General features: G+C 35.6%; 3 protein-coding genes across 3 annotated transcripts; all 3 read right to left on the reverse strand.

Annotated features, from left to right (window-relative positions):
* Positions 1-1,479: 1,479 nt before the first annotated feature.
* LOC108147832 (dynein light chain 1, cytoplasmic) lies at positions 1,480-2,215 on the reverse strand. Its single transcript, XM_017274586.1, has 2 exons — positions 2,100-2,215; positions 1,480-2,040 (listed from the first exon to the last, which is right to left on the reverse strand). Exon 2 carries the CDS (start codon positions 2,000-2,002, stop codon positions 1,733-1,735), a length of 270 nt encoding a protein of 89 aa, XP_017130075.1. The 5' UTR covers positions 2,003-2,040; positions 2,100-2,215; the 3' UTR covers positions 1,480-1,732.
* A 9,619-nt stretch (positions 2,216-11,834) lies between these two features.
* Positions 11,835-12,712, reverse strand: LOC108147842 (ubiquitin-conjugating enzyme E2-24 kDa). Its single transcript, XM_017274600.2, has 2 exons — positions 12,102-12,712; positions 11,835-12,043 (listed from the first exon to the last, which is right to left on the reverse strand). Exons 1-2 carry the CDS (start codon positions 12,599-12,601, stop codon positions 12,025-12,027), a joined length of 519 nt encoding a protein of 172 aa, XP_017130089.1. The 5' UTR covers positions 12,602-12,712; the 3' UTR covers positions 11,835-12,024.
* A 5,795-nt stretch (positions 12,713-18,507) lies between these two features.
* LOC108147873 (putative odorant-binding protein A5) lies at positions 18,508-19,287 on the reverse strand. The gene is made up of 2 exons (XM_017274630.2): positions 19,141-19,287; positions 18,508-19,084 (listed from the first exon to the last, which is right to left on the reverse strand). Exons 1-2 carry the CDS (start codon positions 19,285-19,287, stop codon positions 18,599-18,601), a joined length of 633 nt encoding a protein of 210 aa, XP_017130119.1. The 3' UTR covers positions 18,508-18,598.
* Positions 19,288-19,471: the final 184 nt, after the last annotated feature.

Genomic DNA, 19,471 nt, shown 5'->3' on the forward strand with positions numbered 1-19,471 from the left:
CATACAACTTTGAAATCGGATGCGTGAAAGAAAAGTTATGGATTTAGAACTGCAGGTTTTTGGGCTGTTTTCTGCAAAGACGATTTTTCGGAGATTTAGAAAGGGGTTACATCATAAAAATGGCAAAAAATCGACCCGAAATTACAAACCAATCTTTAAACGCAGAGTTTTAGAGACTGAAGCCCCAATACCTTAAAGATATGTCATTTTGAAATAGGATGTTTGGAAGAGAAGTTATGGAATTAAAACTGCAGGTTTTTGGTACCATTTTTATAGTGACTTTCTTCGGAAATTAACTAAGAAGTTATACCAAAAAATAAAAATCCCAAAATTTTAAAACAAAATGTAAATGCAAATTTAAAAAAGCTTAAGCTACGAGACTTTGAAGATATACAACTTTGAAATCGGATGCGTGAAAGAAAAGTTATGGATTTACAACTGCAGGTTTTTGGGCTGTTTTCTGCAAAGACGATTTTTTCGGAGATTTAGAAAGGGGTTACATCATAAAAATGGCAAAAAATCGTCCCGAAATTACAAACCAATCCTTAAACGCAGAGTTTTAGAGGCTTAAGCCACAAGACTTTAAAGATATGCCATTTTGAAATCGGATTTTTGCAAGAGAAGTTATGCAATTAAGACTGCAGGTTTTTGTTACCATTTTTACAGTGATTTTTTTTTGGAAATTATTAAGAAGAAATGTCAAAAAATAAGAAAAACAATATTTTTAAACAAAATTTAAATGCAAATCTTTAAAGGCTTAAGCCACAAGATATTAAAGATATAGAACTTTGAAATCGGATGCGTGAAAGAAAAGTTATGGATTTAGAACTGCAGGTTTTTGGTCACTTTTCTGCAAAGACGATTTTTTCGGAGATTTAGAAAGGGGTTACATCATAAAAATGGCAAAAAATCGACCCGAAATTACAAACCAATCTTTAAACGCAGAGTTTTAGAGACTGAAGACCCAATACTTTAAAGATATGTCATTTTGAAATCGGATGTTTGGAAGAGAAGTTATGGAATTAAAACTGCAGGTTTTTGGTACCATTTTTAAAGTGATTTTCTTCGGAAATTAACTAAGAAGTTATACCAAAAAATAAAAATCCCAAAATTTTAAAACAAAATGTAAATGCAAATTTTAAAAAGCTTAAGCTACGAGACTTTGAAGATATACAACTTTGAAATCGGATGCGTGAAAGAAAAGTTATGGATTTAGAACTGCAGGTTTTTGGTCACTTTTCTGCAAAGATGATATTTTCGGATATTTAGAAAGGGGTTACATCATAAAAATGGCAAAAAATCGACCCGAAATTACAAACCAATCTTTAAACGCAGAGTTTTAGAGACTGAAGACCCAATACTTTAAAGATATGCCATTTTGAAATCGGATGTTTGGAAAAGAAGTTATGGAATTAAAACTGCAGGTTATATTTCCATTCTATCAGTTTGTTTCTCTTCTGTTTAAATAAAGTAAGTCAATTTCGAGTTACAAGCATTTAATTTAATATCAGATCAGGTAAGTCGCCCCGGGAAAATGTTTTAGAATTTGTCTAAAAATAATTTGTGGAAACTTCAGTTTACCAAGTGTTGATGTGACAGTTCAAGAAATGGATAATTAAATGCGCATAAACAGATATTGAAGTGTTGATATTCCATTGAAAGGCTGTGGCTTCTGCGTTTTGCTCCGGATAACAACGATGTGTGCCAGTTGGTGTAAGTGCTGTATCGATATTTAGCCGCTCTTGAAGAGCAGAATGGCCACTTGGCCCAGATAGAAGTATATGAAGTGGCGCGTCTCATGGGTCACATACGATCCAAAGTTGCGGCCGACGATGCAGTGCCAGGTGGGATTGTACTTCTTGTCGAACTCCTTCTTGATGTAGGCGGCAATGTCCTTCTCGATGTTGTACTTCTCCAAGGCCTGGGTGGCACAGTCCACAGCATCCTGCTGCATCTCCTCGCTCATGTCCGCATTCTTGATAACTGCCTTGCGATCCGACATCTTTGGTTCTTCTTTCGGTACCTTTCCTGATGGTTAGTCTGGGGATTAAGCTTAGATTTCTATCTACTTTACGAATATTTATTTATTTTCAACGCACCCTGGTGCTCTCTGAATTCGGCTCTAGCTTCTAGCTTTTCGATTTTTTCTTCAGTGACTTGTACTTTTAGAACTTTGACAGCTAAATCAGCTGACTTTGTTTCTTTACGAATTTTGTGGCTACCCTATAAGCTTCAAGGGTTTGCACAACTGAAATAGACCAAAACGTAGCACAGCACTAGAAAAAGTGTTGGTCAGATATAGGTTATACCTAATCCAAGTCAAAATTTTTACTGCCAATAGCCTGGTTCCATTGCGCATTAATTTACACAGGGCCAAATGCCGCATATATAATAAATGCAACAAATAAATGCGATTAAAAATCATTCGCCCCAAACGATTTTAGAAATAACACAGGAAAACGATACTTAACGATAGTTTGTTAGTGCCACCACTAAAACAGCTGATTTTTATATGCAAGGATGGCGCAATTTTTGAATTTTCTTTATTTTTGATACATTTTTTAAGTGATGTTCTCCTTTTTCAAGATTTGTATACAACGCGGAACACAATCTTCAAAATATTAGTATTTGTATAACCCTTGCATTTTTGCATTGCCTAAATGTGATGTTATTTTTAGTTATACACTGCATATGCCTAATATTCTTAAGAAGATATGTAACAAAAAGTTGGGAGTATTAATAGCGAAAATAAGAAAATATAATTAAAATATTTAGATTTTCAGTTAATAATTAAATTTATGGTAGTACTTAAGCTTGAAAACAACTAAAACACTTAATTTACATGTTGGTTAACCAGGTTGAGATTTTATTTTCTAGTTTTTCCGGAACCTAGGGATTTTCCATGCCAACCCGCCTCTGGTCACGTTTTCAACATGCAAATGGCATTAGAGTGGAAGGAAAAGCTTAGAGCGACTTCAAATCAGAATCGCATGACACGAGTTGCAGGCCGGAATTTGCACTTAATATGAAATTCGTTAATTTCCTCGCTACTGCTCTTTCCACATCCACACTGCAAAAGGTTGTTAAATTCGATTAGACATGCAATCTGCTCACGAGACTTCAACTTTTGAGGGGGGGAATTTTAGATTGAATTTTAATAACAGCATTGCGCGGACACTAATCAAGTAATGCAACCAATTTGGAATAGGTTCGAGGTATACCATATATAGAGTGTGTGCGCTTTTCGCTCCTAACAACGACAACATTGTGAACAAATTTCACTTGTTTTTCCTAATGAAAACGCTAATTTATTGGACACACGCTATGGTTATGGTCACGGTTCTTTTGCCAGGACTACTATATTTCTAAGCCTTGGTAATCTAATTTATGGTGGTTTTGCTTGGGCGGGAATTTTGCTACTTCCGCTCGGGCTCTCATAGTTCACATTTAGGCAAATCATTTATCATAAATAATTTGATTGGACAAGTAAAATCCGAAAATTAAAAGTGCTTATTAAGCTTTGAGGGAAATAGGAAATATTGGATAAATTAGTATAATTATTTTAATGTATAATAAATTTAATATATTACGAACTATAAAATAGAAGAATATATATGTGTATATCTGAGATAAAATATTGTCCTACTTTCATAGCTCAGAAAATTTTTTTAAGTACTCTTAAAAATACCTGGATATCTTAAGAGCTCACACCTCAATAAATACCAAAGAAGGAGTGCATCTGACTTTAAGCACTTTGTGCCAGCACTGCATTTTCTGACAGGACTCAATTGTGAAAATGAAAAGTAACTTCATAACCGCATGTTAAATCTTTGCTGCCCTGCCACGCCCCCTTTTTCCTGTTCTTGGGGCTTTGTGGCACATCCGCAGAGCGTTGAGGCAGAGAAAGAGAAAGAGCCACACAATTGCACAATATTTCCGGGCAGAGGTAATAAATAAATTGCATACGTAATTAAAATCGACGACTCTGCACAGGACTCTGAACTTGGGCACCTCCTACTTGGCGGCAATTACAACAACGGCAACAACAATGGCCACAAAAACAGCAAGAACAATGCCAAGAACAAAAGTTTTCTTACTTGACTTGTGTTGTGTGTTGTGCTGCGTGTTGTGTACTGTGTGTGCCTTTCCCTTTAACGTCAACTGTATTTCTTTCACAATTTTCCCACTTTTGTTGGCTGTGTTGGCAGCTCTTTTGTTTTTTACTCAAGTTGCATGCGAACAACATGGAAATGGTTAATGGGGAAATGGGGAAATGGTCTGGAAGGTAAGCCAAAGCCACGTCGCGTTAAGTTCCCTCCTTGATCCCGGGAATAGCCCCTACTTACGAGGAATTTGTATCAACAGCGGATTAGGAAACGATTTCGGATCAGCATCAATAAAACTAAACTGTTTGTAAAACTGGAATTTGAGACAGCCGATTGGCGAACACCTTTTGATATAACTTTATTGTGCGTTTTATTTTATTTGTTAGATAAAAACATTAACTAACTATATGTCAACAGAAGCTTTGATTTGTTTAGCTTTTAGCTTCAAGTCATTGGAAATGCACCTACAATTAATATCATTTATTTATGCTTTGTTGAATAGACCACTACATGTTTTATTTGTATCTGCTCACATTTATTTCATGAATTAAAACTAAAATGGATACTTGTATATTATATTTAAATTATATATTTTTTATAATATATAGGGTATTCACAAGCAGCCTTTTGATCCCTATATTGTTTGCTTTTAATTTTACTTCATGGGCAATCAACGTCACCGTCGACATCCCGCCTTGCTTGTTGAACAATTTGCATGACAAAAGCCCAGACTCAGACCTAGACCATGTCAAATGCCGTGTATCCTTCACAATTCCGTTCTGTTGTTTCCTTATTTGACAAAAGTCACCCAAAGTGTTCCGAAATAATATACATTTTCATTCAACTCGAGGGGAAATTCGAAAGTTTCGTGCAGATCTCTAAACTTTTGGTTGGTCCGTGGCTTTAAGATAAGGGTTATGAAAGCTTAAATGCTCTTATTTGCTGTCGCCAGGCGATCCATTAAAAAATCAAAACAAGTTAACGGCAACTAGCCGAGGCGATGGCGATGGCTATGGCGATGGAAAGGGTCGAACCGGAAACCGGAAGTGAGAACAGGGCTCAGTGCCGCAAGTTTGCGGTGGCGGCATGCGGCGTTCGCAGGAAGTATACCCCGTATATATGGTACGTATAGGGAAAAACACAGCGCGGTAACAAGTCGATGGCAACGAAGGAGAACAACAACCAATGTTGTTGTGGTTGCACGCGCAAAAAAAAAGTATCAAAGATTAATCTTTTTTTTCGACTGACAAATACTTTGGTTTAAAATTTAAGAAAAAAGGTTTTTTATTAATTATTATAGTAAATATTTTCACATCACTAAATTTTAAAATGCGATCTAATTTTATCTACTCTACTTCTGAAACCACTTAAAACAGGGGTCAACAAATGCAATACAAAAATTTCGGGCTGACAATATATTTTTGCATACTTTTAGACACCTCTATTACCAATGTCTATACCGGTAGTCAATCCTGCATACTTTTCATTGCAAAACTAAAGAAATAAAATATAACTTGCTTTTCGGAATTATTTTTAGGGACTTTTAGATTAAAAAAAATATTGTTGCATACTCTTAGACATGTGTTGAAGTAACGTCAAAGTTCCAATGATTTCTGTGTGTTGTTCGCTAGGAGAGTTTAAAATATCTTTAAAGTGTAGCCTTAAATCCGTGTCCTGTGACTTCAGTCTCGCGATAAAAAACAAAGATTATGTGCAAAAAGCTCAGGGTCTGGGACTTCAAGGTGTTTGTCTGAGTCTGCAAGACCATGTGTGGGCTTGTGCGACCGATGCTGACATCGGTGACCTGTGTTAGCGTCAAAGGACAACAAACGAGGGTCACTTGCCCACTCCGTGTGTCCGCCTTTGGGGCAACAAGTCATCGACAACAGCAGCAGCAACCAAGAAACAGGAGCCACGAATTTGTGCTTTAAAAACGTTTCACATTGCAACGGAATTATGGCACACTTGCCCTTGGCCAACTTGAAATATCTGGGAATAGCTCCACTCCGCTTGGCTCGGGCAGATGTCAGCGTTTTGGCATTATAATGCCATTAACTTTGTCATAATTCAGTGCAGTTTCGCAGCGACAATTTATGCATAATGAGCACGGTCTTGTCCTGCTCCAAATTACTTGCACATGCAACTGGCAACCCAGCGAACAAGTTTGGAAAAGGGAAAATTATTTATAACTAAATATGTAAATCGGGAAAGTCTATTTCTTTATTTGTCTTTGTTTATCAAAGATATTGATACATGGAATATGTTGTCCATAAATTATATTTATAAAATATTTTTAAGGAACTGTAAATTTATGATTTAATTTTAATAAGTTTATAAAATCTGAAAAAATAATTTGATTTATTGACACTAAAAATACCATAAGATAGACCATCAAAATTGGGTGTCATAACTTGAAATGAAATACTTACTTTTAATAATACAAATTCAATTTAACTTTCTGGTAAGCAACTCGTAATAATAATGAAATGCTAAATGTTTTAGACAACTTCGTAGCTGTTAAAGCTCAACTGACTGCTGTTTGCTGGGTAAGCAAGTGGAACCTTTTGAAAATGAGCTGCTTGTTGGCAATGTCGCCCGCTGGGTAACTAACTGCAGTCGGCAGTAGTTGGCGGAGTAGTAATATAGCTGGCAAAGGACCGACATGAACTAAGCTAGCCCAGTGATATTAGCAGGGCATATGAAAGCTGTGCTTGTGGGTGGATGTATCCCCAAGCAGGTGAAATTTCTTGGTAGCTACCAACAGAAAGCGGAGTTTTGCAGGGGTTTTGGCTCATTTTGGCTAGCTCATGACTTGCATTTCAATTGTGTGTGCGTTTGCAACGAGCTTACATTCACCACCCGACTCGTAAACGTCAGCGAAAATTTTTTAGGTTATTTGCCTTCATGGTTTTTGGGGGTTTTCCCCTCGACTCCAGAAGTTTATCACACCGCACATACAAAAAGCACACATTCTGCATATTTGCATTGGGCAAATTAATTTTGCCTGCCATATTTACACATTTCTCTCCTTTTTGTACTCATTTTTGTGCACAAGTGTAATTGTGTGCCTGCTGCTGTATAAACACATATTTGGTTAATTAAAAATGGCTGTAAAATTATATGACTTTTATAGCAAAATGCCGGTTGCAATATTAGAAACCAGATTAAATGTATGTCATATATCTTAAAACCATAGATAAATTATTCTAGATTAGTTATATTTCAAATAGTTTCTATAAATTGGCTTAAAAATCAATTTATTAGTTAATTAGTTTCCTATATCTGATGGTTCCACAAATGTATTTATTCAGTTGCCCATGGCTTTTTAATATTTATTTTGGCTAAAAAGAATATCTGAACAACCCACTTTCTATTTGCCATGTAGATATAAATAACTGCAAAAAATATTTTTTTATGCCAACTGAGCCAATAAAAGAAGGATATCCACTTTTATTTCAATAACCAGGACACATATTTGCCTTCCATTAGGAATATTTATTGTTTTCATTACTTTGCCTGAACAAAGTTAGCAAGTTCAAGCCCCTAAAATGCATCGCCCCATAACATGGAAAAGAAATGCCATCACAGGCCATTGTTTGCATGCCCTTTGCATACTTTCAAACTGCTTTTCCTTCGACTTTCGAGTGCATTGGCAAAACTTTCACATTTGTCTCTGTCATAGAGGATGGCGATCAAAGTTTTCGGCTTAAATTTCTGCATGCACTTCAAACACGCAATTGGCATGTGACGACAAAACATACGAATCGAATTTTTCTTATCTGCCTTCTACTTTTCTTTCCTTTTTTTTTGTTGATATTTCAATTTGAAAAGTTTGACTTAGTTTCCTCAGTGTTGGCAGCTTTTCGATTAAAGTTTTGCATGCGGCAGATTAAAAACTTTCGTATCCCAAGTTGGAGCAACTTTTGTTCCTCTATCGTTTTTTTTTTTTTTTGTATTTTGTGGCATATCTAACATTTCTTGGCCACATCTGCAGGTTCTTGGTGGCATTCACATTCACATTCGATTGCCAAGTGGCACAGCAACAAGCCACCAAAAGTAAATGTGCACATATGTGCATTCAATAGGTTACCAGAGGAATTTACTGGGCTCACAATTGTTTGCTCAATCGGGAAATAAATAAAAAAGATAAAATAGCACTTCAACAAAGCTTTTATAGGTCTCAAAGTGTTATATGCACTAAAATTGATTGGCTTTTATTGTATGCAGAAACAGGAAATAAAAAGAATTAGAAATAAAAAAGCTTTAAAAAACTTTTGATAGTTTTTTAAATGTTATATTTTTATTTGGAATTTATTGTTGCTTATTGTATGCAGAAGCGGGAAATAAATTGATTTAGACAGTGAAATACGTTAACATATTCATTACTACTTCTTTATTTTTTTTATATTGTTAAAGAATTGTATTGATTTGGTAAATGAAAAAAGTTTACCTTGAAGTTTTTTAATATAACTGCCGATTCAAAATATGTCCTTTTGACATAATAGATCAACGTGTTTTTCTTGATTTTAAATACTTGCCAAATCTGCTTAAAATTCCTTTATAATACTGCCATGTCTTTCTTTTAATTCACTAGAACTCAAGAAAGCTAAAGTTCCTGCACATACACAAAATGGTTTCTTACACGCTCCCACAGACACCAAGAGAAAATCGCTTTCTTTTTAATGTCATTAAGGACTTTTTGGCGTTTTCGCTTTTGACGGTCCACAAAACCAGAAAAAAAGAGCAGGCTGGGAAAAAATTTGAATTTTTAATGCTGTTTCAGCGTAATTTGGCAGTTCGTTAGGCTTGTTAAGGAGGCACTCACACACACGTAGCCTCATAAATATGAATAACAACAAAGACCCGAGGAGAAAGTGGGAGGAGAAAGCTGGCGGAGAAAGAAGCAAAGCCAAGTGCGATATTTGCGGTTATTCGTTCGTGTGTGTGTGTGTGTGTGTGTGTGTGAGTGTGTTTGCCACATGACACATCGTTATGCTTTGTTAATGGACTTTGGGCCAGGTCTAAATAATGTAAAAGAGGAAGAGCGGGGGAAAATGCGTGGAAAGTGTGTCTCGGCCGGAAAAGCACATCAAATTATATTTAATTATTTAGATTATGTTAATTTGCATGCATTTAAATTACACTTAACTGCAAAGTGATACCGCAAAGAATTCAATTGATTTCTGATTATGTTTCGGAAGCAGTAAGATTATGTAAATGGTACTTAAAATCTCAAAAAGAATGGGTCGAATATTGAGTATCTAAGAAATATTATTTAATTTCATGTTTCATGTCAAAAGAAAATTATATTTCATTAAATTGTTTTTTTATTTCACAATGAATTTCCAGACATTAAAACAATTTTAAGTCGCAAAGACATATACTTTACGCAATTTTCTAACCACAATTTTTAAAGTCGTTGACTAACTAATTATTTTAAATATGTTAGGCGAAAATATATTTATTGAATATTAAATTATTATATTCAAGTATAATCAACAATTAATCAATTTGGTTTGGCTTAAAGCTATCCTACTTCTCTTTATCTTCGCCAGCCCAAAACATACTCACCATGGCAAATACGTTGAACGTTTGGGAAAGTCTGGATGCCTCACCCACCCGAGTGCCCGCCCCTTTCCATTTGCAGAGACGAGATCCTAAAATGTAACTTTAAACTGCCCGAGGAAGGGCAACAACATCAAACACTTTGCTGCCGGCAAAGCTTCAGCTCGAAAACTGCATGCGTGTGTTTACTCTGCGTTAATGAAGTTGTGCGACGACTGAGGGGCTGAAGGGCTGCGGGGGTTGGGAAAATTTTGGGGCGGGAAAATGGGTGGAAAATGTGGGGGATGGCACTGTCTACGCATGCAGACAGCTTAGCGTCATCAGCGCCCCGGTTGGCAAAGGTAAATGGCAACTGTAACGTTAATACCGCTGCACATGGAGCGCAAATGAAATGAAATTGCTGGCAGCCAGACAGAGACCCCCATATATAGCCCTCTCACTTCCACTCCCTGAAATCAGACATCAATGTCAGAGCGTGTCTTCTATGCAATTAGTGCTTTTGTTGATTACGCTGCGAATGTGTGTAGGGGATTTTCGCTGCGTTTTCGTAGACGCCACTTGCAGGGCAGTTGGGGTATGCTTGATTTCATAAAAATATGGAAAAAAAGGAAATTTTGAATAGCTCTACATAAGCCAAGAATATCGACAAGTATTTTAGAAGTTTTATAAAACATTTAGTTATATCCAGGAACTATTATACTTAATGCTTTTTGAAACCTCAATTATAACATTAAGATTAAACTTTATATGTACCAAAAAATACAATTTGATCTAGGTATTTCAATTTTTAAAGTTATATCCAAAAAAATTTCCAAAAAAAAGATTTATGAAAGTAATATGATTTTATGTTGTCAAATTTATTTTACAGTAATTTAGTTTATTTCTAAGTAAACCGTAAATTTATTTTTAAATTAACTAAAGAGTATTAAGTCTTCGTAATGTTTTTTTGGTGATTTGACTAAACCTTCTGGTTTTAAGGCGAAAAACTTCGTCGTTAGCTTTTTGAGCATGCTTAATTAAAGAGAATTTTATAATGATGGGTGAAAAATGCTAAATTGATAATGCAATATTAATGAGGATAAGCAAGAGTTGTGTTTTAGAAGAAACAAATAATATACTAAAGGAAATCTTCTCCATAGATAACATTCAAAAGTGAATTTGAATTTTGTAACCATTTCCAAAAACATTGTAAAAAATACTTGCTTAACTTATCAGAACCCAAACATTTACACACAACCTCATTAAAATTATCTATGGAGCCACTCATCGACGTAGCCTAGAAAAATCAAAAAAATAACAAATTGTTTGAAGAAAAACATATTTATAAATATTGGAAAAAAATGAGAAAAACGATAGCGGAAGCAGGGTAAACCAGGCACAATAAATGGGAAAACATTAAACAGATTTAAGCAAATTTGTTTTGGTGCGTGTGCCATCAATAACTTTGGCAGCATATTTGACTTGTTATCCTTGGTTTTTGTTTTTCAGTTCGCCGAGAGGGTTGATTGCAAAAAAGGGTTACCCACCATAAAAGTAAAAGAGCGGTAGATGAATTTTGTTTGGCTTACCGTGGCTAAAATCTCGTGGAACTGGAACCCACCCTTTTGCTATCTGACTTGTGCTAATGTTTGTCCTTCTCCAACTTCAGTTTCATGCAAATGTGCTCCACTCTGCTCCGAACGTTCCGGGGAATCCCCTCTCCACAAATTGCCCGAAAAAGTATGCAACACTTGACAGTTTCTGGCAGCGACGTGGCCTGTGCTAATTTCGTGTTTCCTTCGCTTGAACTTTTCCGCATGTAATTTTAAAATCGATAAGCAACAGTGTAGAGCACCTACAGCCCCACCTTTCGTCCCTCTTTTTCCTCTTTTTTTTTTTGCAAAATATATATTTTCGCATGGAAATCACGAAGTTGATGTCAAAAAATCCTAAAGAATTTTTGTTTTGACTATGGCGGAAATTCGTTGGCAACGCCTTTGGTCGGCCACTCAAAAGTATTACCACAATCGGGGCGTAGGTGTGTGGGCGTGGCCCAAGCTCCCAAATTGCGGCATGAACAGTTTCCAAAGTTGTCAATTACAAGTATTTGTTGAATGAGTCGACAAAAGTATACCATTAAACCAAGAATACATATAAACTAAAATATTCTATAAAAAAAAACTATTCATATATGATAAGTTTATTTTTGAACATGTGTCCTCAAAGCAAAAAACGAAATAACAAACAAAAAGTGGGAAAAACAGTTGAATAACTTATGTGCTTGGTTGCTCCTTAATTTCTTTTAATTTAAATTGACTATTTGAAGAATTCTTTACTTTTATTTCTGTCGTTTTTGGCTTGATAAACTCTAAACTCATTCCAATTTTGCATATCTGAATTTGAAAATGAAAAATGTTACTGATTAATAATAGGAATGGCTGAAAGACCCACCTTTTCGTCCAGAGACGTGCAGTCTTATCATGTTCCTCTCGATTCAAAACATATTGCTTGGCAATGGAGCCCACCAAGGGATCGTCTGGATTGCAATCGGTGAGCAGTGAAGAAATGGATAAAAGTACCTTTGAAATGGTCAGTGCCGGTGACCAGTTTTCCTTGAGAATGTCCAGGCAAATGTAGCCCAGGTTGATGTTACAATGATAGACGGGCGTGCGAAATTTGACTTTCGGCGGCTTAAAAGGATAATCCTTGGGGAAATGTATGTCAAGGCAGAACATACCGCCCTCGTAAACGGATTCCGATGGTCCCACAATAGTTGATTCCCACTCGTACAGGTTGTCCTCCTTCAAACCGGCACTGCAATTGGCAGGTGGATCACGGGTGATCTCGTCCAGCTCCTTTTGAATGCGCTTTGAAGAAGTGCGAAGGATTTTCTGGTTACCGGAAACATTGCCATTGAAGTTGCCTTCTTCTGCAGCAGATATCATGTCCATATCGTTGGGTTTTTAAGTTTTTTTCTTACTTTTTATTTGTTTTTTTTGACTAGAAGCCGAGAAGAAAAGCCTTTATTTGTATGTCTTTAAAAAGCTGTCATAAGCTGAAGTTTATCACCTGGAACAGTTGTTTACTATAAATTTATATTAAAGGAAAACAAATCCCAGAATTTCTCCACAAACAATATACCCCAAAGAGTACCTTTTAAAAAAATGTTTAGCTGCTTTCATACTTCTAGAATATTAAAACAGGTTGACTTGGGGCAGAACCTTTAACTGGCTTTTCAGCAAAATATTTTTGGTTCACCTCTCGACTTGTCACTTGCAGTGGGGCGAGCCTCAGAAACGACAAAGGATTGACATATTTCAAGTGCCAGAAACTCGAATATGACGAGACCGCATTTCGTATTCATGAGCAAGCCTTCAAGACTCAATTTGTGTGATATATATTTTTCCTAGGGAGTTTTTCTACTTCACTGGAGTAGAAAAATCAATAAAATAAAAGTAATAATAATAAAGAATACATAAAAAAATGCGAGAACAAACCATGAAGGGTTACACCCAAAAAAAATTGTCATAGAAACTAAACTATTGCTACTTGAACTTTAGCATTTAGCGAATGAAAAATGTATCAATAAGATACTTATTCAATTAATACCACTAAAGGATCATAATAAAATATATACGTGGCTTAAAAACAAGTGCTTTGGTATAGAAATTAAACTAAAAAGTATAGGGGTTCTACTAATTAGTATTGAATTAATTCCTATACTTTGACAGTGTAGATAGTTAATTTTCAAGACATACTTTTAAAAAAAAACTATTAGATAAATAAAAAGCCATTAAAATCGTTCTAAACGAAATACAAGTTAATAAGAAAGGTATGATTTTCAATAAATATTTTTATAATTAAATATTTTTCTAATGAAATCAATTGCCCTGAAATATTTTACTCATTTTTTTATGTTTTTCTAATAAAAGGGTCAAAGAACAAAAGAATATTTGCTAAACGGTTACAATGCAATTAAGGCATATAAACTATTTATCCGAGATAAGTGATATGAAAACTTTGTAGCCAGTCAGCTAAGCTTAGTTGCATTTGTGGCCAACTAGGTTTTAAAGTTTCCTTGCGATTTAAAATGTAAATAGCTGGCAATTAGCTGGAAAACGGCGGCATATGCAGGCTTGAAACTGTAAACACAGTGGATCCCACAAGTATGCGCCTGCATTTCGCCGTCTGTCACCTGGCATCAATGCCCCAGATGCCGCAGGCGTTGTTTCCTTTTGCCGCTTTTCCACCGCCCCCTCCCCTTCCGCTTTTCCAACACCCCTCCTCCCCCCACCCCTTTTTAAAATGAAAATCAACAATGCAGGCAGCCAAGTGGGAGAGCTCTCAAAAGTAGGGAGATGGGTGGCTCCTGTGTCCCATTGTGCCTTTGTTGGCCACTTTTTTTCGCCCCCACTGTGTGTGCGTGTGCATGGGGCATTGTTGAAAGTGATGCCCGACTCCGACTTGTTGCCACATCATCATCATCATCATTATCATCATCATCATTAACATCAGCAGTCCAGCACTCGGCCTGTAATGAGTTGCCATTTTATTTTATTTATTTGTCCGCGCTTTGTTTCAGACGACAAACAGCGACAGCCGTGGAAAATTCCTTGCTGCATTTTAAATTCAAATTAAATAATGATTTAAGTGCCCCAAGAGGCTTTGTCAGCACACAAGTGCGCATTAAGGGGGTGCGGGTGCTGATCCGCACCGGTGAAATGTGGAAATGGCCAGGTGCAGGAATTGCCTCAGGTGTGGCGTAGTCAGATACTGAATAATCCCAGGCATTTAAAGGGCTTCAAAAAATTCTCTTTTTAGACATGTTAAGAAATTAAAAACCAAAATTTTAAAACAAAATTTAAATTCAAATTTTTAGAGGCTTAAGCCATAAGACTTTAAAGATATACAACTTTGAAATCGGATGCGTGAAAGAAAAGTTATGGACTTAGAACTGTAGGTTTTTGGTCACTTTTCTGCAAAAATAATATTTTCGGAGATTTAGAAAGGGGTTACATCATAAAAATGACAAAAAATCGACCCGAAATTACAAACCAATCCTTAAACGCAGAGTTTTAGAGACTGAAGCCAAAATACTTTAAAGATATGCCATTTTGAAATCGGATGTTTGGAAGAGAAGTTATGGAATTAAAACTGCAGGTTTTTGGTACCATTTTTACAGTGATTTTTTCGGAAATTAATAAGAAGATATGTCAAAAAAATAAGAAAAACAATATTTTTAAGCAAAATTTAAATTCAAATTTTTAGAGGCTTAAGCCACAAGACTTTAAAGATATACAACTTTGAAATCGGATACGTGAAAGAAAAGTTATGAATTTAGAACTGCAGGTTTTTGGTTACGTTTCTGCAAAGATGATATTTTCGGAGATTTAGAAAGGGGTTTCATCATAAAAATGACAAAAACGCTTTCTTTTTTTTTACAACAAATTGATTTACAAAATAATTATTTTAAAAATAGTTTTTCGGTATTAAAATTAGTTTTCAAAGTGCTATTTCTTTACTTGAAAAACAAAAAATATATAAACAGAAAGAAATATTAAAAGGAGAAATATTTTTTTAATTTTCAAGTTTCCAGATTTAAAACCCATTTATGGTCGATTTAACTACCTGATATATTAATATTCCTCCAAGACTATTTAATCCACATTACCTAATTTGCTAAAAAAAATTTATTAAATTACAAATTGAATTTTGAAAGCCCATAAATTGTAATACTGAGAGACCATTTAATGTGGTTTTAAATACGTGTTTGTGAATATACCCCTAAGATTTGTACACCCTCTGTATTTTTGTTCTAACTCAACTACCATAAATTTCAGTCCTTTTCAATCTCTTACTCCTTTTATTTGGGCTTGACCCAGTTTTAGTCCTTAAGCTGCAATGGGTGTATTCATTTGCAAAATACGCAACTGTCAGGACTCAGGGCAAGGACCTCTTTGGCATGCACACTGGTATGGAAATATACCACTCAATCGGGGGAATTCAAATTTAGAGAGAGAAATAGGGAGATAGTCAGATGGAAAGTTGGACAGTTGGTGGCAAAAGGGCAGAAATCAAATTACAATTTCAATATGCGATGCGTACTAAATGTCTGCTGGTGTCAGTTTTGGCTTTCAATGTGCAACATGCAACTTTCCACTTGATGTTTACAGTACGTATATAGATGTGTTTGTATGGGTTGCTATGCAAGAGTGTGTGTGTCTGCTTCTGGCTGGTACATTTTGATTTGGTGCCACACACACGAAATGGATTTCTTGCCTGTCCATTCAAAACATTTCTATGTGGCGCCACTAGAATCTAGAGATGCGATATACAGGCGAATTTGGTTAGATTTATATCAATTCTATGATTGAAAAGAAATCTATGTAAGTTTCTAAAACCGATGTCCTTTCAAAATAACTAGAATATAGACCTAAAATTCAATAGATACATTACACTGATTTTAAAACTAAATTGTTATTGTTAAAAATATCTACAATAAAATTATTATTATTATTGTTGTATATTATGTAAGGGAGTAGACAATACAATGAAACTTTAAACTTATATTACGAAGAAAACATTTATTCTACTTAAATTTAAGTTTAATCTTTTATATGTAATAAAAATATATATTTTACATAATTCAGATTGAGGTATCTTAAATTTAAATTTTTTTCTTATAAATAATTTAACTAATCGAAAACCATAAGATTGTTACTGAACCAACTAGATCCGCCATAATTTATTGCCTAATGTCAACCGATTTACCATCTCTAAACGCAAATACAGTTTACGTTAGCATTTCGTGTGCGTTTCTCTGTCACTTAATGGAATTTATCACATTTTAACAGTGTGACAGGAGACAGGAGGCTGCTGGCTGCAGGTTCGGACATTTCATCCTGCGAACTTCCCTCGTCCTGGCACATCCTGTGTGTGTGCCCAGGTCCTGCTCATCTGCATCAGTCATTGCCATGCATGCGAAATGCTAACCAACGTGTCACAGTTATTGATTTGGGCGCATAAATAATGCATGGTCAACAAGTGTGCCGGGTTGTTTATTTATTACATGATTTATTCACGCAAACAACGCTCCAATTAAAAGCATTTTTGAGCGATTAAGTGTAATGTCAAATCCGGTAAACTGGCCAGAAAAACTTTGCCCAACTTAACGACTCCAGACGGCGATTATTAAATTAAAACGTGCACGGAAAACTTTCATATTCCAGCGAACGTTGGCGAAACTTTCAACTCGTTCGCTTTCTCACATTTTCTTCTTTCTATAATTTAATTTTCTTTTTTTTCCTACCCAAGTGCAACGCATAATTTATTATACGAGGCAAAAATCTTGTGCACCAAATTTGTCACATGGGATAAATAATAAGAGGAAAAGTTTTCCGCACAAAAAAAAAAATATTGAGGCTAGAGGGAATGAAAGACTTTGGGATTTGGGGCAGATTACTCATACGTCCCGTCGGCATCTTGGCAGAAAAAAAAAAATGTCTCTTATAATAGTGAGATCGGGCGAGCGTGAAATTAGAGCTAAGCTCGGAAAAACGAGGCGCCGAGTAAGAAACTTTATCATAGGTTTATCAGCAATGATGTGGGATTTTCAAAGATAATAGTGTCCTTAAATATTTATAAAAATCTAACAAACTAGTTTATAAAGCGCAAATTTTATCTATCTGGCTACATGTTTAATTATAAAAAAACCAAACGGCAAAGATAATGGACTTATCAAGAGTTTTTTAATATTTATAAAAAACTGTTGTCAATTTTTATTTATTTTCCCACATTTATAAATTCAATTTTAATTCCAAATAATATTAATTACTATACTGTACTGTTACCTACTGTTTTATTTACATTATAAGCATATAATCTACTTCATATAAGTAGTCCCTTTCATTGCCAACTAAATCCAATTATTCGACCCTGATATTGTGGCCATTTTTTTCCTTTTTCTATGCCGTTTTAATGGAGTAACAAGCAAATCGGAGCTAGATCTTTGAGGTTTTTATCGCCGAGACAATTGTCTTGGAACCGCCACTAAATATGTCAAAATAAAGGAAAATTTATACACAAACTGATAAACAGAAATACCAGCACAAAAAAAGGAAAGCCGGAAAGGAAAAAATTCATTGAGGGAAAGAAAAAAAATAAAGGAAAAGAGGGTACGACTTTTTGGCTGGAGGGGTGCAAAAGCAAAGCTGCAACAATTCCTATCTTGACACTGTCATCTATCCGACTGAAACTGGGGAAATTGGCCCGACACCGGGTATTTTCCACCCACCTCCCCCCGTCTGCGTGGAAAACCCTCAAATCTTCATCTCCGTTTCCATCTTGGGCCGTTTGTTGTTGCCTTGGCACGCCTATCACTCGAATTGAATCAAATTACCTTGTAATCTTAACCTTAAGGTTATTTGCCATTGCCCACAAAAAGCGCTTTGTGCTCGACTGCGTTTAGTTACTATTTGAGTGGAGAAACTGGAGAAGAAGTGGAAATTGTGGGGAGGAGGCTTTCCCATTTTCCAGCCCCCGTGAAAGTTGCACCTTTCACACTTGATCGAGTTTATATAAATGGAAATCTAACATTACGTGCTATCATGATTGCAAAGTTCAAGTGAGTTTTGTGATGGGTTTTATTCTTGTTGTAGAACTCGGGGGATTGAGAAAATGTAGCAAGTCAATCAAAACGGTTAAGGAAAATGCTGTAAAGTATATCATTGCAGTTGTCTGATCTCTCAAGTGGCCCAGTTTTGAAATCAGTCTTGCCATCGTCACTAAATTATGGATATCGGGTAAATATAAGCTGGAATTAGTAAAAGCAAAATTTTTAAAATTATTTCTACATTTTTTGGAATGCTCATAACTAATTACATAACTTTATTAACAATAAAAAGGAAACAAAAACTTGGAAACCCAACCAAGGAACCTGAATACCAACTTTACTCATTTATGCCATAGAGTGTCTTCATCAATTCCGGAACATAGTCATCCCACCTGGATAGGAATATATTCCCAGCCACTGGAGTTCCCAGTTCGTATTTCTGAGCGAATTTCATCACATCGAAATTGCTATGACCATCGGCATTACTTAGCTCTATTTTCTTCTCATCAAAATCTAGTTTATCCGATTGCTGATAGACCAGAACAAGATACCGCTGAACGCCACTATCTTTTGGCGGCAGAGGACCAAAGTAATCGGATATGGGTTGACCCTTCATTACATCCAAGCCGGGAACATTAACCACCAGCCAATGAAGCCAAGATCGGTACATGGGATTCTCACGATTCGGAGCATCGGGACAAATCATAACCACAGAGTAAAAGGTCTCAGTATTTGCATTCCAATCGAGTCTGGGCTGGAACTTAAGTTCTTTTGGGGCATAAAAATTGCCCTCCTCAATGTCAAAGGTATTTTCATATTTAATCTGAAGTTTTAAAGAATAAAACAATTTAAAATAAACTACAAAACATTACAACTCACCCTGAGTAATTCGCCAGGAGGTTCATCTAAAATTTCAGGAATCACCTCCATTTCCTTCATTATCCTTCTGATATTCTCATTTTCGTCCTGACTGCGACTTAGGCAAATAAAGCCCACAAACAGCAAAAGTAACCGAAGCAATTTCATTGCAAAACTCTAAAACTGAAAACTCTAGACCGCAACGCACTTATATAGTCGTATTGTCAATAGTAAATATTATTACAATAATTGAGACCAAATTATGGCAATTTTTTATCGAGTTCTAAACAGCTAGGCAAATATTTACAATATATTTTTGTTGATTGAGTAAATTGTAATTGGAGCAATGCAA

This window comes from Drosophila elegans, unplaced genomic scaffold (assembly GCF_018152505.1).
Source record: "Drosophila elegans isolate 14027-0461.03 unplaced genomic scaffold, ASM1815250v1 contig_814, whole genome shotgun sequence".
Lineage (NCBI taxonomy): Eukaryota > Metazoa > Arthropoda > Insecta > Diptera > Drosophilidae > Drosophila > Drosophila elegans.